The 19262-nt window shown below is 49.6% G+C and overlaps 1 protein-coding gene and 1 long non-coding RNA gene across 3 annotated transcripts in view; one reads left to right on the forward strand and one right to left on the reverse strand.

The window, feature by feature from the left end:
• Positions 1–236: 236 nt before the first annotated feature.
• LOC121820584 (uncharacterized) lies at positions 237–18977 on the forward strand. 2 transcript variants are annotated; one of them, XR_006061164.2, is made up of 4 exons: positions 237–423; positions 10761–10911; positions 18347–18515; positions 18867–18977. It is a non-coding gene; the product is annotated as an uncharacterized LOC121820584 (long non-coding RNA). The 2 variants fall into 2 exon arrangements; XR_006061165.2 differs by having other exon boundaries at positions 18347–18898.
• MYH13 (myosin heavy chain 13) overlaps positions 8421–19262 on the reverse strand; it is a 53172-nt gene continuing 42330 nt past the window's right edge. The window contains exons 30-40 of the mRNA XM_012185735.5: positions 18837–19020; positions 18288–18453; positions 17672–17796; positions 16561–16869; positions 16276–16479; positions 14155–14280; positions 13726–13896; positions 10909–11013; positions 10716–10811; positions 8961–9095; positions 8421–8519 (exon numbers count right to left, since the gene is read on the reverse strand). Coding sequence (XP_012041125.4) covers positions 8505–8519; positions 8961–9095; positions 10716–10811; positions 10909–11013; positions 13726–13896; positions 14155–14280; positions 16276–16479; positions 16561–16869; positions 17672–17796; positions 18288–18453; positions 18837–19020 — 1636 coding nt within the window. The 3' untranslated portion in view covers positions 8421–8504. The remainder of the gene's footprint in view (positions 8520–8960; positions 9096–10715; positions 10812–10908; positions 11014–13725; positions 13897–14154; positions 14281–16275; positions 16480–16560; positions 16870–17671; positions 17797–18287; positions 18454–18836; positions 19021–19262) is intronic.

A 19262-nucleotide genomic window follows, 5' to 3' on the forward strand; every position in this document is an offset into this window, starting at 1 on the left:
TGCTGAGAAGGAGCAGAATTGAATCAGGCTCAAGTCCTAACATCTCAGCCAGGATTCTTCTATCAAATTAGGAAGTAGTTTACCCAGCCCCCAGGGCATAAATCTTATCTTAAAGTTTAAAGATAACTTTAGAAAATTATGCACAGCTTTATAGAGAAATGAAACCTCAAAGAGATGAGAAACTGTATTTCATCATCCTGATTGTGGGCTTGTCTGACACAGGGCTGTCATCGGCATGTATGTATTAACTTAAGCTTCTTTCATTTAACTTCTTTTAGTAAGTACGTATTGGAGAAGGAAATGGCAACCCACTCCAGTGTTCTTGCCCGGAGAATCCCAGGGACTGCGGAGCCTGGTGGGCTGCCGTCTATGGGGTCGCACAGAGTCGGACACGACTGAAGCGACTTAGCAGCAGCAGCAGCAGTAAGTACGTTACTATTTGCATCTTGATGGACTCAAATGTTTTGTGTGCTGTTGTCTCTTAAAAGATACATAACCCTCTGAGTAATCCTAGACTATCATGGTGCTTGCAAGCTCGAGCCCTACCATTCACTAGCTGTGTGACATTAAGCAAATGCTTAACCTCTCTGAACCGCACTTGTAAAATGAGGAGAAAATAGGAGCCTACAGTAGAGAAGTTTTGTGAATATTAAATGAGATGATGCATGTTAAGTTCTTAAAACAGCAGCTAGCACATGAAGAGTGCTCTGTTATAACTATGACCTAAGGTATTCAGATAGCCCTCAATTACTAAGCATTTTAGGTTATTTGTGACTGTTTAATTTTAAAAATAGTCATGCAAAAAGATTTTTAAAATTTATTTATTTTATTTTTGGCTGTGCTGGGTCTTTGCTGCTGTGCGGGCTTTTTTCTCCAGTTGTGAGTGGGGGCTACTCTCTAGTTGTAGTGTTCGGGCTGCTCACTGTGGTGGCTTCTCTTGTTGCACAGCACAGGCCCCAGGGTGTGCGGGCTTCAGTAGCTGCGGTTCCTGGGCTCTAGAGCGCAGGCTGTGGCCTGTGGGCTTACATGCTCTGTGGCATGTGGGATCTTTCTGGATCAGGGTTCAAACCCATGGTTCCTGCATTGGCTGGTGGATTCTTCATCACTGAACCACCAGGGAAGGCCTGCAAATTTTTTTTTTTTTTTGAGGTATAATGAAAATTAATTTAATAAAGCTTTTATCAGAGAAGACCATAAAAGAACACACGTAATAAAGACAGCAAGAGAATTCTGACAAGCCCTGAAAGTATTTTATTGTTATGAAAATGCTGTTATGAACATTGATCCATTCCGGCAACCTCTGTGGACTGCCTCATCTGCCCTGGAGGATTCTAAGATGATGAAGAGGGTGCTGGCTCTTGAAGAGGCGGCAGTTTAGTGATGGAGAGAGACAGGAAATGGGTGATTATGAAAACCCAAGGGCCCTGGAGAGGAACGGGTGAGGGCCATGAGGCAGGCGAACGTTGGGAGGCCCTCAGTGGAGCCGTTGAGGTCTGAGATGAACTTGTAATTCCTCAGAGGGAAAGGCACTTGTAAGCCTTATTATTTATTACCCTAATTTACTCCCGGACCTTATAACAGCTTCCAGTATGTGAGAGTCCCTCCATCCGTCTGTCCAAGGCTGGCTGGAAGCCTCGTCTGCTTGCTCTCTGGAAGGAGTCACGCCCTAGCAGGGCCACCAGCCTGGTCCAGATCCCAGCCGGGTCCTGATCGGGGTCCAGATGTTTTGTCTGACCCCACCCAGACCTCTCCCTCCTGACTCATGGGACAGGAAGCCCCAGGCCACGGGGCAGTGCCTCTGAGCTACAGTCTCTTCCTCCTCCCAGTGGTGGTGAGAGGCCCACCGTGGAATTCAGGTCACTGGCGGGGGAGGAAATGATGTGATGTTATGAGAAGTTACACTCTAAGCAGGAGTGTTGAAGGACGAGGGATGTCTGCTGGGTCTGTGTGCCGGCTGGGTCCAGGAGAGAGCGCCTGTTTAGACTCTGCTGTGGAGAACCTTGTGTCGGCCATGGTGCTTCTTTCGTGGGGACAAGCAAAGAAGAAGGGGACATGCCAACTGGCATTCCAGAAGCCCACTTTGTGCCAGGGGGTTGACCACCGCGTATGGATTTGTCCCCACAGTGACCTTGTGGGAAGGCAGTCCAATTCCAAAATGGATAATCAGACTCAGCAAAGCCCCACGGCTCCTTGCTTGTGAGCCCTGGGCATGAGCAGCAAATTGAAGTGATCTATACTGCTTCTTCTGGGAGTAGGATCTTAACCTCGTAGGAGGAACTTAACCTTGACTTTGGATTTGCGTGCGGCTGTACCGTCATGACTTAGGACTGACCAGTCAAAACCCTCCATCCTCTTGTCATCTCCTGACGTCAGGCCTGACCATCCAGGCCAATGAGAAGCAGCCCTTCAGCTTAAAAAAAAAGTTATTTGTTTATTTGTTTTTATTTTTCAGCTGTGCTGTGTCTTCGTTGCTGGGCTGGCTTTTTCTATGGTTGCAGTGAGCGGGCACTATTCTCTAGTTGCAGGGCACTGCTTCTCGTTGCGGTGGCTTCTCCTGTTGTGGAGCACAGGCTGTAGGGCACCAGGGCTTCAGTGGCTGTGGCATGTGGGATCACTAGTTTCGGCTCCCAGGCTCTGGAGCACAGACTCAATGGCCGTGGCACATGCGTTTAGTTGCTCCGAGGCATGTCGAATCTCCCGGAGAAGGGATCGAGCCCATGTCTCTTGCATTGATAGGCGGATTCTTTACCACTGAGCAACCAGGGAAGCCCAGCCCTTCGGCTTTTGCAGGAAAAAAAGATGCTCCTAGGCCACTAGCATAAGATGGGAAGATACAGGATACAAGCCTGGCCATGCTGTAATCACAAAGGAGCAGGCTTCTGGGGAATGGAGTTAATTTTGAGGAAAGCAGAATGGAGAGATGGAAAGAAAAGAGAAAAGTAAGAAACTGTCTGAAATCCTAGATCCAGTGACAGACATGTCTGAGGGCCCTGTCAGCCTGAAGACTGACTACCCTCGAAACGTTCATTTAGGGGAACCAGTAAATCCCCCTTCTTGCCTAGACGTTGCAGCTGACTCTCCGTCACAGATGAATGAGTTCCTACGCCCAGGGGATAGCTGTGGAATTGGGACCAGGATGGCCTGGTCCACATTTCCTTCCTGTCTTCCCCACCTTCCCATACTCTGAAGGAGGAAATCCTTGGCTCTGAGAAGTCCTCTCAATCTGCTGCTTTGAGTCAGCTGGCCTGGTAGGACTGGTGGAAACAGGGGGTCGGCTTGACCCACCCAGTACATCCTCCAGTATCTATATACAAATTCCAGGTTTGTCTTTACTTGGGTTCATTGGTTCCGCATAGTGGTATGCTGGTAGCCGTTTAACAAACAAAGAGATGAAAAGCCCTGCACTAAAGTGTTTGCCAGTTTCTGTGGTGTAAACATTTCCACCTCGGCCAGGTTCAGCATCCCCCATGACACTCCTAACTGTGGAGATAGAAAGAGATGTAAGTAGCAAACTGCTGGAGAGTATGTCTATCACAGAGATCTATTAGTTGTAGATCACAGATTGTAATAAAATGCAATAGATTAGTTATGTTGTTGTTCAGGCGCTAAGTCGTGTCCGACTCTTTGTAACCTCATGGACTGTACCACACCAGGCTTCCCTGTCCTTCACTGTCTCACGGAGTTTGCTCATATTCAGGCCCATTGAGTCAGTGATGGGCATCTCATCCTCTGCCATCCTCTCCTCCTTCAATCTTTCGCAGTTTTATGTATTGATTTTTAAATTTTTTTTTTTTTTTTTTTGGCTATACTGAGCTTCATGCAGAATCTTAGTTCCCCTACCAGGGATCGAACTCATGTCTCCTACATTGGAAGCACAGAGTCATAACCCCTGGGCTGCCAGGGAAGTCCCCATATTGATATTTTATTACGTTTTTTTTTTTTTTAAATATACAGATACTCCTGGACTTTCGATGGTTCGATTCACGATTTTTCAACTTTAGAAAAGCAGTATGCATTTAGTAGAAACTGTGCTTTGAATTTTGCATTTGGATCTTTTCCCTGGCCTAGAGAGATGCAGTCTGATCCTCTGTTGATGCTGGGCAGGGCAGCCAGCCACAGCTCCCGTCAGCAATGCAGTCATGAGGGGAAACAACTGATACACTTACAGCCTTTCTGCAAGCAGACAGTCATTCTGTTTTTCACTTTCAGTAGCGTATTCAATACATTACATGAGATAGCCAACACTTTACTCTCAGACGGGCTCCGTGTTAGATGAGTTTGCCTAGCTGTAGACTAATTTAAGTGTTCTGAGCACATTCAAGGTAGGCTGAACTAAACGATAATGGTTTGGTAGGTTTGATGTATCAAATGCATTTCCAAATAAATGGTATTTTCAATTTATGATGAAAGTCAAGGAAGAGCTGTAATTTATCTCATTGTAAAATGATAAAATTTAAGTTTAATAATAAGTAAATTATAAAATTTAAATTTTAAGAACTGGCTCACAAAATTCCTAAAAGTTTCATAACTGGCTCTTGTGAGCTGGTACGAGCTGTTTCCAGGATACCACTGATGCCACTTAGATCTCAGCAGGAAATGACTGCGTCTTCCTGGGTTCAAGAGCTATTGGTGTGAGCCCAGGTTTAAATGAAAACAGAGACCTGGATGAGATCCTAAAAGCTTGATCTGGCAGGAGGCCTGTGCCAGAGTTGAAGCGTGCACTGGAACTGAATGGGTCATTAGCGATCAGAATGGGATTTATGACCTGGAGATGTACACATGGCACAGCGAAGCAGCCGTGCTCTGTGTGGTCAGCTGACCCCACTGCATAGGAGGGCCGTGGAGCAGGGAGATAGATGTGCAGGGCAGGGTGTGTACCAGCTGGGCTCTGGCTGGAAGCAGATGCCACACCCAGATCAGCACAACGTGCAGGGTGTTTGAGGAAGAGACTCTGCACGGAGATGTAGGCAGGTTCAGGGAGGCTACGGGGATAAGGCAGAGCTCCAGGTACAAACAGGGTGAGGGGACTGCTCAGTGGAGATGGCGACAGAGCAGACTGGGGAGTGGGAGGGTGCAGGGAATAAATGCCCTCTCCCTCCTCTTCCCTTTGCTTCCTATCTCAGCTCCCTGTTGGCTGGACTCACCCGAAGTCCAGAGGGCAAGGAAAAGCACTGTTTCTTCCACCTCTTTTGGGACAAGAGAAAAGTGGGAGGGGTCTGAAGGGTCAGATGGCAAAGGTCTTGACCTGAGTATCTCACCGTGGACCTGGGTGTTCCCTTTGTCCGGGGCCTGGGAGAAGGGCCAACAGACTTACCTTTGGAACCCCCACAGGCCACCTTCATCTCAGAGACACCCAGGGTCTGGTCACCCACCCTGTTAAGGGCAGGAGGCTGTTTGTGGAGGCCCACTGCCTCCTACGCTGGGGACCAACCCTTCTTTTCCAGTCTGGCAGCGATTTCTGGGACCAGGGGAGTAAAGTCTGGGAGAAGACCCTCGGCCGTGGTGCCGCCCTCTGCTGCCAGGGCCGTCACTGGGGCCTACTCACGGCCCGGCCAGTCCCAGGCCTCCATCTCAGATTCTGCAGGGCCCTCTTCCGAGGACACTCAGTTGGGGGAGCCCTGGTCTGGGAGTGCTGAAAGTTGGGTGTTTGGCTCTGACTCTTCATCCTGTGGAGGTCACCAGATCCCATCACGAATCTGAATTTCTCATCTGCAAACCCAGGGGCCTGGATGGGATGATGTTGTTTCCCAAGGACACCTCTGACTCTGCATGTCTATTGTCAAGACTTGAGGGGTAAGACCTCTGGGTCATTTGCATTATGAAAAGCCTGTCTTTCCACCGCCAGGAGGTGGCAGCAGAGCTCTGCTTTGAAGAGGCCTGTAGGTCAGGGTAGGTTCTGTTGTCCAAAGCCCCCAGAACTCGAAGTCCAGGTTTGGTGGCTAGGTTTCAAACTAATAACAGCAGCAGCAGCAGCCAACAATGTCATTATCATTCTTGTTAGTAAAACATCTCCAATTTGGGTGATGCTAGGAAAATCTCTTACACGCCTCAGGTGTGAATCTTTCAACAGTTCCGTCCTAACGTAGGAAATTCCAGGACTTCCTGCTCCACGTTGAGGCTCAGAGACACTCCCTAACTTTCCCAAGGCCTTCTGGAAAGTGTGACATGCTAGAGATCTGGGGGACCAGGGTGAGGTGAATGCAGAGACGCTAGGCAGCTCTAGGTGAACTGGGGAGTGTTGGAGCAGATGGAATTCATATTTGCTTTGTTTGGAATGTCAGAAAGAAGTGATTCCACAGGAAATTTTCTTGATGCCCCTCAAGTGCATGGTATATTAGCTCCTTAAACCAGAGGAATCCCCATGGAGACACAGCCAAATCCCAGCCCCCTCTGAACCCCTGTCTTACATTCCACCTGCACTCTGAGGCCATGCATCACCCCTGCCCAGTATGAACACACATTACCAGAGTACAAACTATGTGTCTGGCTCCAGAGCAAGGGCATTTCTTGCATATTCTTAGTTACTTCCTAGAATAACCCTCTAAAGCACATCATTACATCCCATTTTACATGTGAGGCAGCAAACGCTCAAAGTCATGAAGTAACTTGTTCCAAATTGCACAGCTGTGAGTGGTAGGGTGGGACTGGGACCCAGAAGGTCAGCCCCAGGGCTTTCACCACATACACAGGGAAAGGCCACCGTGTGAGACTCTGCGGTATGGTGAATCTGAAGGGCTTCCAGCTCAGCTCCGTCTCAACATCAGAAAAGCCACAGCCCATCTGTTAGAAAATGGGGGTGTTAATACCTGCCTGACCTCCCGACAGGATCATTGGGAGACCCTTGTGGAAAAGACGAAAATGGGGCACGTGGATCCTCAGCATCTTATAGAATAGTTCTGCATAGCTGAAATTGTATTATCGTTCTAATTGGGAGTGGGGTGGCAGGACTGTAGGACTAGGATCTGGTGTCTGGGGACTTTGAGAATGACCTTGGTTTCCTTGCGCATGAAATTGAGAAGATTGAAGGAGATCATTTTTTTATGGACCTTTCCAGTCCTTAAGTTTAGGCATTATGGTGCCAAGGATGGGATGATAGTGATGATGATGGTAAGGATGGTGATGATGGTAAGGATGGTGATGATGGTGATGGTGATGGTGGGGATGGTGATGTCAGACATCTGAGGTCACCTGACCTCAGAATAATTTCCTCCCACCACCACTGCTGCCAATCCCTGTGTCAAAGGCACGAGGGGTGAGCTGGTGATGAGATGCAAAGAGGGATCTAGAGGCCAGAGAGAAGGGACTGTCTAAGATGTCAGAGGAGAGTGCATTGTAGTGCCTGGTACATAGTAAGCCAGAAACTCTGCACCCCTTGCCATCATCCCAACCCTCCATCTGTCCCAGAGAAGCTATGATTTTTATTGTTATCTCTGCCTTACAGAATAAGGAAAATGAGGCCCAGGGAGTTAGTCTTAAGTTGCTCAAGGCAACACAGTTGGTATGTGATGATAATGGGATTCCATCCAGGTTTGATGGAACCCAAAGTCCATGCCCCTGATCACACCACTCAGTCTGACCATTGAGGCAACTCAGGTTCAGAGAATGTACATGGCCAACCCGGGCCACACAGCTATTGCTACTAAGTGCTCCGTCTGAGGCTCGGATTTAGTCTTGCCTCCTGATCCTGTCCTTGTTCATGCTGCTGCATTTCTATCCTTTCAGGGCAAGAAATCCAACTTAATCAGAGTCAGGGGGCTCTGGGAGCGACCATAAGACTAGTCACACTCTTAAACCTTGGCCAGAGCACCGTGGAGAGGATCTGTGCACATGGAGGAAAATGGGAAGGAGGAACAAGCAGGGCTTGCAGACCAGCTTATGGGCAGTCCTTCCCAAAGGAACTGTCCTCCTAGGAATGAATCCTGTGTTCAGGAGCACCTACTACCTCTGAAGATGTTCTGGGAGCTGTGGGTGGCGTGAGAGGAGTGGAGACACTGCCCCAGGAGAGATGGGATGGAAAAGCAGAGGTGCTTGGGGGAAGAGCCCTGGGATCTTGCGGGGGGGTCTAGCCAGGGGGTCTGGGATCTTGGGGGTCTGGGCTCCTCCAACCTGGATAGCTACAGAGTGCTTAATCCATCTGGGCCCAGTTTCCCTGTGGTAAATTCAGGGGAACTGAGCTGGAAAAAATAATGAATTCCTAGTAGAGAATGGCCCACAGGTATCTGAAAGTTATTTTTAACTGCTGGGGAGCTGGTGGTCTATCTTGCAGTGAGTTGATTTTCCTTCTTTCCTACTCAGGGCCAGGAGGGTCCACTTTCACATCTCTTTCTTTATGGTTTATACAATAGACCTGGCAAGAATCTGAGAACCACCCCACGCAGGAAGAACGGACAGTGATAATAAACATAGCAGAGCTGGAGATCTGAGTTGCCAGGAGAATTTATTTCTCAGGACACCTTCCCTCTGCTTTCCCAAGGTGTCCCATGGCAACAGGCATCGGGAGGGGCTCATTCTTCCATCTTCTGGGGGAGAAAAAGAGTCGTACACAGGAAATGAGTCAGAAAATGAGTCAAAGCAAAGGTGAGGCCAGGCCTCGTGTTCAAGTGGGGCAACTGGGGAGCCTGGAGTCTCAGGAAAACATTAAGATGTGGCTTTGTCTGCGTTTGTACATTGTAAAAGCAGACCAGTTGAGCCCCTGGAGATGGGGCGAATCCCCCCCAAAGCAGGGGGTTCTTGGGCACCGCCTTTTGCAACAGGAGGGAGGGGCAGGGATAGTAGGGCATCTGGCTCCTGGCCCCTCACTGCTCCTGTGAGCCTGGAACCCCGGGGACCTGGCTAAAGCAGTACATCAGTGAAGGCACGGCCGGCAGCCAGGCAGGGACACTGGCAAGCACCCTCTGAGCTCTGCAGCTGCTGCCTGGTCCTGAGTCTCAGGGTGTCTGGAGTGGGGAGTCTGCTCTCACCTGGGCTCCCACATCTCGGCTCTTGGCCCGCAGCTTGTTGACCTGGGACTCGGCGATGTCGGCGCGTTCCTCGGCCTCCTCCAGCTCATGCTGGACCCTCCGGCACCTGGACAGCTGCGTGTTGGCCTGCTCCTCCTGAAGGGAAGGCCGAGGGGGCAGGAGGCTGAGGAAGGCCCTCCCTCTGGCTCTGAGGCCCTGGGTCCCTGACAGCCTCTGTGGGAACGAGGGTACCAGGAGAGCTTGGGCCCCAAGTCCCTGAGGTCAGAGGAGGGAGAGCTGAACTCTCCAGCAGTGAGGACGATGCCCACGGCTCCTGACCTTGTGCACCGCCCAGTCACCTGGGAGGTCTGCTGCCCCCAGGATAGGGCTTCCTGGGCTTCCCCAGTGGATCAGATGATAAAGAATCCGCCTGCAATGCAGGAGATCCAGGCTCAATCTCTGGGTGGAGAAGATCCCCTGGAGAAGGGAAAGGCAACCCACTCCAGTATTGTTGCCTGGAGAATCCCATGGACAGAGGAGTGGGCTACAGTCCATGGGGTTGCAAAGAGTTGGGCATGACAGAGTGATTAACACGTCACTTTTCCCCTAGGATGCTTGTCTGTTCCCCTGTGCCCCTCCTGTATGCCATCCCCACCCCTCAGAGCTCTTTAGAGGAGACCAAGTCTTCCAAGGCACATGGAGGTGTCAGAGAACCATGGTCCACGGCCCCCTGCCCCGTGCCTGCTCCTGCCCTGTGCCTGCTCCCAATGCCAGCTGCCCGTGGCCAGGCTGGGTCTGGTTGAGGACCATCCAAGGGTTTCTGATGAAGGTGGCCTGCTGGGCCCTGGCCAGTCCTGTTGCAGCTGTGGTAATCCTCCCCCTATTTAACCAGTCCAGACCTGCTTCCCAGAGGTCAGGACGGAAGCCCCAGTCTCTTGAGCAGGGAAGACAAAGGGCAGGGAGAGAAGCCTCATCTTCAGTCATTTATCTGGAGCAGGCTCCCCCAGATTTTGTCTCAGGATGCAAGTCCTGTGAGATGCTCTGTTTACTAAAAAGAGATGCCATGTTCCATCAAGGGTGAGAAATGCTACAATTCAGAACACCTCTTCCACTATGAGGTCCATCTGCAAAATCTGAGAAACCCTTGAAGTAAAGCAACCCTCCAACTTTGTGGAACCCAGAGTTTTTCCTAAAGGATTTCTCATCTATCAAAGAGAAAGACCCCACCCTTCTCCTCCCCGCCACCCCAGCTTTCTGCTATTAAAGTCCTTCAGACCTTGGGTCCTCAGAGGGTATTTGGGAAGTGCTCATTTCAGCCCAAACCATTTCCTCCCTGTTGATTCCACTGTTTGCTCAAGGGTAGGTCTGAAAGCATGAACTGGGGAGTGGGAGTTAGGGAGGCCGAGGAAGGATGGAGGTGGTGGGGGCCAGGGCCAGGGCTAAGATGGGATGACATGAATTAAGACCAGGTATTTGAGGTCAGCTCACAGGGGCAGGGAGTTCTGAGTGAGTCAGGGGCAGTGCAATGAGTCAGGGTGGGTGGGATAAAGCCAGGTGGGTCGAGGCAGAGTGGAGGGATGGAGGGGTATGGGCCAGGACTGGTGGGGCCTGGGGGAGGGGGAGGAGACTAGGGAGAGGTGGAGGAGAATACGGGAGGGAGAGGAGATTAGGGGAGGGAGAGGGCAGGTGTCCTGAGCTTGTGTTTATAGCCTGCAAATGAAAACTCAGGCCTCAGCTGCCGTGGACCCTATGAGACCGGATGGACCCCATACTCACAGCCTCCTCTGCCTGCCTCTTGTAAGCCTTCACTTTGGCCTGCAGCTTGTCCACCAAGTCCTGGAGCCTGAGGATGTTCTTGCGGTCCTCCTCTGCCTGCAAACACAAGGTCCATGCCAGACCCATTCTCCGCTGCTTCTGCAGGTGGGATCCAGGAGGTGCCCGTTGGGGTTTCAGGAGAGTTACTGCCTACCTGGTAAGTCATCTCCTTGACCTTTCGCTCGTATCTGTGGGCGCCCTTCAGAGCCTCGGCCCCCCTCTTCTGCTCAGCATCCAGCTCACTTTCTAACTCCCGTACCTGCACCCAGCAGAGAGCACAGGGGTCAGGCCATGTCTCCCTGGCTTTTCTCAACACTTGTGTGCTGGTTGTTTTTAGGGTGAACTCAAGATCCTCTAAGTTCATTTTTGCAAAGCTGTCTCCTCCTCAGGCTCAGAACACATTTTATTCTCAAGGCCGCTGCTAGTCCATGCTGTGCTTTTGTGCAAATGACAAGATGCCCTCTTTGGGCAGAAGCAGCCCCAGGTGCACGTGGCTTGGCTAGTGGACGGAGCTTTGCAAAAGATGCCCCTTCCTCGGGGGCCATGCAGCTGGGTGAAGGCTGTCGTGGGGGCCTGGATTCCTGATTGAGGAAGGCAGTTGCAGGGGTCACAGAGAGAAAGTGGGCCCGGGAGAACTGAAGGTGTGTTTAAGCCCCAGGTCCAGCTGATGAACCCAAAGGAAGTCAGTTGTCATCACTGAGTATGAGTTTTTGTTTATCTATTTATTTAAAAAAATTTTTTGTCTGCACTGCATGACCTGTGGGATCTTAGTTCCCTATCAAGGATTGAATGCATGCCCCTTACATTGGAAGTGTGGAGTCCTAACCACTGAACTGCTAGGGAAAGTTTTGAATTTCTGTGTATTTAGAATAGCGATAATTCCTGTCAACCTATCTCGAATGTGGGGATCGAACAAGACAAAGTCTATCTTTTGATGATATAGCGCTGCTGCTGCTAAGTTGCTTCAGTCGTGTCTGACTCTGTGCGACCCCATAGATGGCAGCCCACCAGGCTCCGTCGTCCCTGGGATTCTTAAGGCAAGAACACTGGAGTGGGTTGCCATTTCCTTCTCCAGTGCATGAAAGTGAAAAGTGAAAGTGAAGTCACTCAGTCGTGTCCAACTCTTGGCGACCCCATGGACTGCAGCCTCCCGGGCTCCTCTGCCCATGAGATTACACAGGTATTATTGATTTCCTAGCTGTGTCTGCCTTTCCTGAAGCTGTGAGGGCGTAGGATAGCCACTGAGAGCACAGGTCACCACTGTGGCCCAATTCCTCAATCCAGAGGGGGCCCCGTGGTGGTGGTGGCAGCCAGTCCTTGGGAATCCCAGTGGCCGCAGAGAGGGCAGCTTTGGGCCTGCAGGCTCCCTGAATCAACCTTGAAATCCACCAGTGGAACCGGTAATTCTGAACACTGGAGAAGAAAAGACCTGCCCCCTCTCCCCACCAGCCCCAGGAAGCTGTCTCCCATCAGGTTCTATGAAACATTTGCTTCCCTAGGAATTCCCTCTGGGCGGCTTTAAGCATTGGATTGGAGAACAGGCTAGGTGGCTTACCATGCCATGGGGGGCTGGTGGAGGGTTCCCTGCCAACCCAGAATCAAAGAACCAGGGAGGGTGGCATGGGATCTAATTCCTCCCGCCGGGGGAGGGGGGGCAGGGCGGTCCATGGGAAGGCCGAGCCCAAGTTTGTTTTAACAGAAGAAGACTGGGAATAATTAAAAACAAGCATTTCAGAATTCTGGGGGGGAACTCTAACTTCCCTGGTGTTTACTTTTGATACTCGTGTGTCTGTGTCCTTGTAGTTTTTAGCTAAAAAGTGGCTTCACATTTAAACCGTACAGGTGTAGTGACCACATCTTTGGGAGGCTGGCATCAAGAATGCGTTTGGGTCTTTCCTGTGGGAGAAGTGGTTTTCTTCTCTTCGCCACCTCTTCATCCTGTCTGCCTCTTTTATGTCCCTTTTCTCAGGGACAACAGAGACAGTTTCACATCCTTCTCCAAGGCCTCCTCCAAACTGCCAACAGGTAATGCAGCCCGGTTTAAAAAGCAAATAAAAAGAACTATCCCAGGTCGAAAGGGAAAAGCAAAGGGTACAGGAAACAAAGGGAATCATCAGGAAAGAAACGGAAAACTACAAAATATGCTCCCAGACCAAGACAAAACAATACTGTTCTGCGTGTGGATTGCAAGCTGCTGGAGAGTTAGCCTGGGGGAAGCACCAATTGCCCTGCATTTTGGATGGAGTGAGAAAGATACCAGAATTTCAAGATGTATTTGACAGTAGAAAATCGACATTAGGAAATCCAGGAAGGGAATGAGACCTGGGAACGGAAGCCAAAGCAGCAGATTTTACGTAGGATGGGCTGTTGTTTATAAAAGTGCTTCTTTTTGTTTAGTCACCAAATCATGTCCAACTCTTTGTGACCCCACAGACTGTAGTCTGCCAGGTTCCTCCGTCTATGGCATTCTCCAGGCAAGAATACTGGAGTGGGTTGCCATTTCTTTCTCCAGGGGATCTTCCCAACCCAGGGATCTAACCTGAGTCTCCTGCACTGGCAGTGGGATTCTTTACCACTGAGCCACCAGAGAAGCCCCTTATCAAAGTGCAGCTTGATGAATCACACCCAAATGTGTAATCTTACGACTGCAAAGTATTTTCCCCACCCCCAGTTAATATAGATCTGAATCTAAATAGAGATAGAATGTGAGCATGTGGTGTGTCGTCACACTGCGGGTATTGAGGGACACCCTTTCTGAAGTGGCTCTGTATATGTCTTGGGGTGTAGGGCAGAGAGGGAGGAGCGGGAGGGACATCTGGCTTGCAGGGAGCTTCACACGCGGTCTTCAAACGGCACCTGCAATTGACTCAGTGCCCACTTCCCTGCCATCGAAGTTTTGGGACTGTGGTTCTGCCAGAGGCAGCTGAACCTCTGTCACTCTGGGAATGAGAGTCCCCTCTGGCCCCCCTACCCGATTCTCCAGCTTCTGGATCTGCTTCTTCCCGCCCTTCAGGGCCAGCTGCTCAGCCTCGTCCAGGCGGTGCTGCAGGTCCTTGACCGTCTGCTCCAGGTTCTTCTTCATCCGCTCCAGGTGGGCGCTGGTGTCCTGCTCCTTCTTCAGCTCCTCGGCCATCATGGCCGCCTGCGGTTCACAGAAAGCTTCTGTGGGCCACCCGCCCTCCTCCCCGGGCACATGGAGGATGCTGCGAGGCTGGTCCTCCCTCCCTCAGCTCCCCTCCCACTCGGCCTCTGCTGAGCCTCCCATCTCCTCCATCTCTCCAGGAAACCACCACTGAGTGATTGCAGGGCTCAGGAGAGGAGACCTACTCGCCAGGCCCTGGCTTAGAAGCCCCTTTCTTGTCTCCAGACCGCATCTCTGAGAGGAAAGAACGCAGCTCACGTCTGTGATGGCTTTCTTGGCCTTCTCCTCCGCATTTTTGGACTCCTGGAGAGAGTTCTCCACCTCTGCCTGGCATTGGGCTATGTCAGCTTCCAGTTTTTTCTTGGTATTTATCAGGCTCGTGTTCTACAAGAAAAATTAGATGCCAGAGGTTCAGGCTGCATATGGACACTTACAGTGATTGGCAGGGAGAGAGTCGGGTGGGGAAGGACGTCTGACACTGAGGATGTTCCGGTTCTGCTTTTTCACGTGGGTGAAAAATATTAAAAAAGATTCTCATTCCTGATCAGACAGAAAGTCCCAAATCAGATTCAAGAATTGTAGGTAAAATAGCTGAATAAACAATGAAGGTAGGTTTTCAAATATTTGAGGAAGGACAGATTATTTAATTAAAGGTGTTGGAACAAGGAAATGATTGATTTCACTATATGAAATGAAAAATAATTCTGATGATCCAAACATTATACATAGGGTTGTAAATGTGATGACAAATGAGAAAGCATTTGCAGTGTGCATTGCTGAAAAAATATTTCCTTCCTTAATATGTAAAAAAGGTAAACCATTAAGAAAAAAAGGGCAAAAGTACAAATAGCTAAGACACACCAGACGAAATACAAATAACCAATAAATATGACAAAATGTTCTACCTCATTAGTAATCAAAGAAATATGAAATTTTAAAGTGAGGCATTTTCAAACGTAAATGTTAGTGAAGATTAAAACAAATCATTGCTAAGCACTCTCACATATTTTCCCAATGGGAATAAAAATTGGGACAACTTTGTTAAAGAGCAATTTATAGCATATAAATGCTTTTATTGTTTTGACCATGAAATTGGGCTTCCAGGAGTTTATTTACTTCTAGGAATATTAAGGAAATAGTAATCATGGATGTATATGAAGAAGTTTGTTATAGCAATCTTCTAATCATAAACATTTTTATTGAGAGCAATCTAAAAATACCAACGCATAGAAGACTCATTATATAAAAGTGTCACAATACACAACTAAAATGGACCACTTTTCTGCCGTTAAAAAAACTGTATCATGGAAAATTATTTTAAAATATAGGAATGTGCTTATGACATTGTTAAATGAAAAAAAGTTGAAAAAAGACTGATGACATTTACTAAAAAAAATCATATTTATGTATAGAAACAAGAGTCTAGAATAAACGATCCCCAAATGCTAACAATATGGTTGGTAGTTTTCTGTTTTTTTGGCTTGTATTCTCTAGTTTTTAAAGCAAGGAATTTCTTTTGGAATTCCCTGATGGTGCAATGATTAGGGCTTTGAGCTTCCACTGCAGGGGGCAAGCGTTTGATCCCTGGTTGGGGTTTCTCTGGTGGCTTAACTGGTAAAGAATCTGCCTGCCACGTGTGAGACCTGGGTTCCATCCCTGGGTTGGGAAGATCCCCTGGAGAAGGGAACGGCTACCCACTCCAGTATTATGGCCTGGAGAATTCCATGGACTGCACAGTCCATTGGCTGGCAAAGAGTCGGACACGACCGAGTGACTTTCACTTTCACTTTCTTGGGGAACTAAGAACCCACATGCCATGTGGGATGGCCAAAAATACATAAATAAAACAAGGAATTTTGTAACTTTCTTAAAAATAATCATTTCAAAAGATGATCCTAATTATCTAAGTGTGTGTATGTGCTAGTTGCTTATTCTTGTCCGACTCTTTGCAATTCCATGAACTGTGCCCACCAGGCTCCTCTGTCCATTGACTTCTCCAGGCAAGAATACTGGAGTGGGTTGCCATTCTCTTCTCCGGGGGATCTTCCTGACCGAGGGATGGAACCCAGGTCTCCCGCATTGCAAGCAGATATTTTACTATCTGAGCCACACGGAAGCCCTAATTATCTAAGCTTGCAGCTTAAATGTTACTGCATCTGTGCAGCCTTCTCCAGCCCCTTTATGCAATAATTCATCCTTCTTTATCTTTGGATAAAAGAAAGCTCAGCCATCTTCCATCTAGAGGCAATGTTATCCCAAGAACTAAGCCAAATGAAAGTTGGTCTTGACCACTAGCCTGGGAGGAGTGGTGGAAACTCCATTCCACAGAGCCTGGATCCCCCCTAGGGTGGACCCTGAGTGCAGCAAGAACGGACCCACCTGGGAGTGAAGAAGCTGCACGCGGTCACTGGCGTCCAGCAGCTCCTGCTCCGACAGCTTGCGGGCCCGCTCTGCCTGCTCCAAGGCCACCTTCATCTCCTCCAGCTCCTCCTGCAAGAGGCCGTTCCTGCGCTCCACCATGGCCAGCTGCTCCTTGAGATCCTCGTTGCTCCTCAGGGCATCATCCAGGTGCAGCTGGGAGTCCTTCACAGGGAAGCCAGGGGTGAGACGGGAGCCCAGGGCAGGCTGAGGTCCTGCCAGTTCCCCCATGGGCCGCCCACTCACCTTGAGCTGGCCCTGGACTGAGCGCAGGTGTTTCTGGGTCTCAGCCATCTGGCGGTTGGAATGGCCCAGCTGAATCTCCATCTCATTGAGGTCTCCCTCCATCTTCTTCTTCAGCCTCAGAGCATCATTCCTGCTCCGGATCTCAGCATCCAGTACACTCTGCGTGGCCTCTGCCGCCCGCTGACTGCTTCTTTTCAGCTGCTCGATTTCTTCGTCCTTCTCAGTGAGCCTGCGGTCGAGTTCAGATTTCACCTGGTTCAGCTCTAGCTGGACACGCAAAATCTTGCTCTCTTCATGCTCCAAGGAACCCTGATAAAAGCAAAGGAGAGACTGGGAGTGCTGGGGCAGCCACCTTCTGGAATGAGGTTTTTCATCCCCATCGTGATAAAATGGGTGCTGTTACACTCGTTTTACAAATGACTAGAACAATGCTCAAAGAGGTCAAACGGTTCGCTCCCAAATTGTGACTAGTGCTGAAACTAGAACTGAAATTTTGTTATAAACAAACAGCCTTATGTCTTGAGGACAGAGCATGGCTTTGAATTAGTAAAAATTTGATTACTGTGTCTTTGTAAAAAAAAAATAGTGACCATAAATCAGGAGCCTACCTCGTCTCTAAAAAGACAGAGAAAGAGAAATTGCTCTCCTGTTAACCCTGAGTCGTGGAAATTTCCCTGGAAACGTCTCAACCATCTGGTCCGCACTGGCCACCGTGGATGATTAAATCAGGACATTGCACTCTTTGGGCCACATGGAATTCCCAGTGGCCAAATATGACTGTGCATAGCTCTTTGCTGAAGCTAAGGCATTCGGACCTGGCTTTCAGGATGTTTGGTGATGGAGTTCTTGCTTTCTGAGATGTTGAGGACATAGACAGGTTTATTTATTCAATAGGGAAAATTTTATACAATGGACTGGAGGACTTGGAGGAGACGAAGCAGCAGGACACAGCTGCCCTCCCGACCCTCACTGTGGGGTGCGGGCAGCTGAATGTTCTTTCCAGCAAAACTTCCTGCCAGGTGGGCTCCTGGCAGGAAGGGCACCCAGGGAGCATGGTCTAGTTCCCCTTCCGCGGTGCTCTGTGCTTCTCCATCACATCCCAGGCACTTACCTCCACCTCTTCCAGGGCAACCTGGAGGTCTGACTTCTCTTGCTCCACCTGCTTCTTGGTCTTCTCCACTTCCTGAAGATTCTTGTTTGTTTCCACAATCTGCATGGTTAAGTCGGAAATCTCTTCTGCAAAGGACAGGCTTGATTTAGGCTATTTCCACAGGTTCTATTTGATCGATGGAGAGGACCAGGGAGGAATCATGGAGAGTGTGCATAGAATCACAGTCTCAGAAATAGAAGGGGCATTCGAGGGCACTGGGTCTAGTCTAATTTTGTAGATCAGGAGTCTGAGACCCTAAGGGATTTAGTGTCAGAACCGAGGACACAAAGCCACGCAGAGACAGAATCCACGGAAGATCTGTTCTCTAGTAGTGTAGGGAGCTTGGCAGCCCACAGGCCGTCTGTTCTTGAGAACGAGGCTTGGCTGCCCCTATGCCGTCCATTGGTGGAGTTTGGGTCTTGGGGTCACTGAGTAGATGCAAGGATTTTGTGGGGCAGTGAGAAGGAGGCAGCTGTGGCTAAGTGGGGGAGAGGTGGCTGGAAGAGAAGGGGGGGACTGTCTGTGAGTTGGGGGAGAGAGCTGGGGGCTTCTTACCCCTGCAATGGGCAGTGCCCACCTTGCAGGTTTTTATTCTCCCGTCTCAGTGTCTCTAACTGATCCACCACCTCCTCGTAGGCATTGCGCATCTTGAAGACTTCAGTGCTATGAGACCTGGACTCTTTCTGAGCTGCTTCCAACTCAGCTTGACTCTCATCCAGTTTTTGCTTCCACTCTGAGAAGACCTAGGAGGTGACAGAGGGACCCGTGAGGAGCCAAGAAGGCCAGGAACGGAGTCATGGTAACAGTGAGTCACATCAGCAATGCCAAAGTGGGACCCTCCCACCTTTAGAGACCAAAGAAACAGGGGGACTCCCCAAACTCAGGGGTTCCAAACCCTGATAGCTCTACAGAGATCTGCTGTATCCTGAAAGATATGGTGGTCTCAAAGTAATCTGAATTAACTCTGATGAAAAATAAAATTCCTTCCAGAGGGACTGTCACAAAAATCAAGAGACAGTGCAAAGCCCCAAAGTCTCCACTCCGGACTTGATGCTCTGTGCACCTCCCCCTACCCCAAAGGATGTATGCATTCACACATCTCTTGCATCGAGTGATGGGGAAGGACCTTATCGAAGTTCCTCTGCTTCTTGTCCAGGCAGGCGCAGGCAGCGTTGGCCCGCTCCAGATCCAGCATCAGATCATCCACCTCTCCCTGGAGTCTCTGCTTGGTTTTCTCCAAGGACGCGCACTTGGAGCTCACAGCCTCTGTGTTTTCCTCTGCTTCCTGGAGCCTCTGGGCCAGTTTCTTCCTAAGAGGATCAGACCTACTGTTGCTGGGAAAGGTGGACTCTTTCAGAAGTAACTGTCAGATCAGGAGGGAATGGAGCCATCTAAAAAGGACTGGAATTTGATAAGACCAAGGCCTTAGAGTTTGATGATTGGATAGGATCTAAGTATCACCTGAAGAATCCCAAAATGTTTGGTGGCAAAGCAGTCGCCTAGGAGTTGCCAAGGGGACCAGGTGGAATGAATGGACAGGACCCAGGGGGAA

The sequence above is a fragment of the Ovis aries genome, chromosome 11, assembly GCF_016772045.2.
Source record: "Ovis aries strain OAR_USU_Benz2616 breed Rambouillet chromosome 11, ARS-UI_Ramb_v3.0, whole genome shotgun sequence".
Taxonomy (NCBI): Eukaryota; Metazoa; Chordata; class Mammalia; order Artiodactyla; family Bovidae; genus Ovis; species Ovis aries.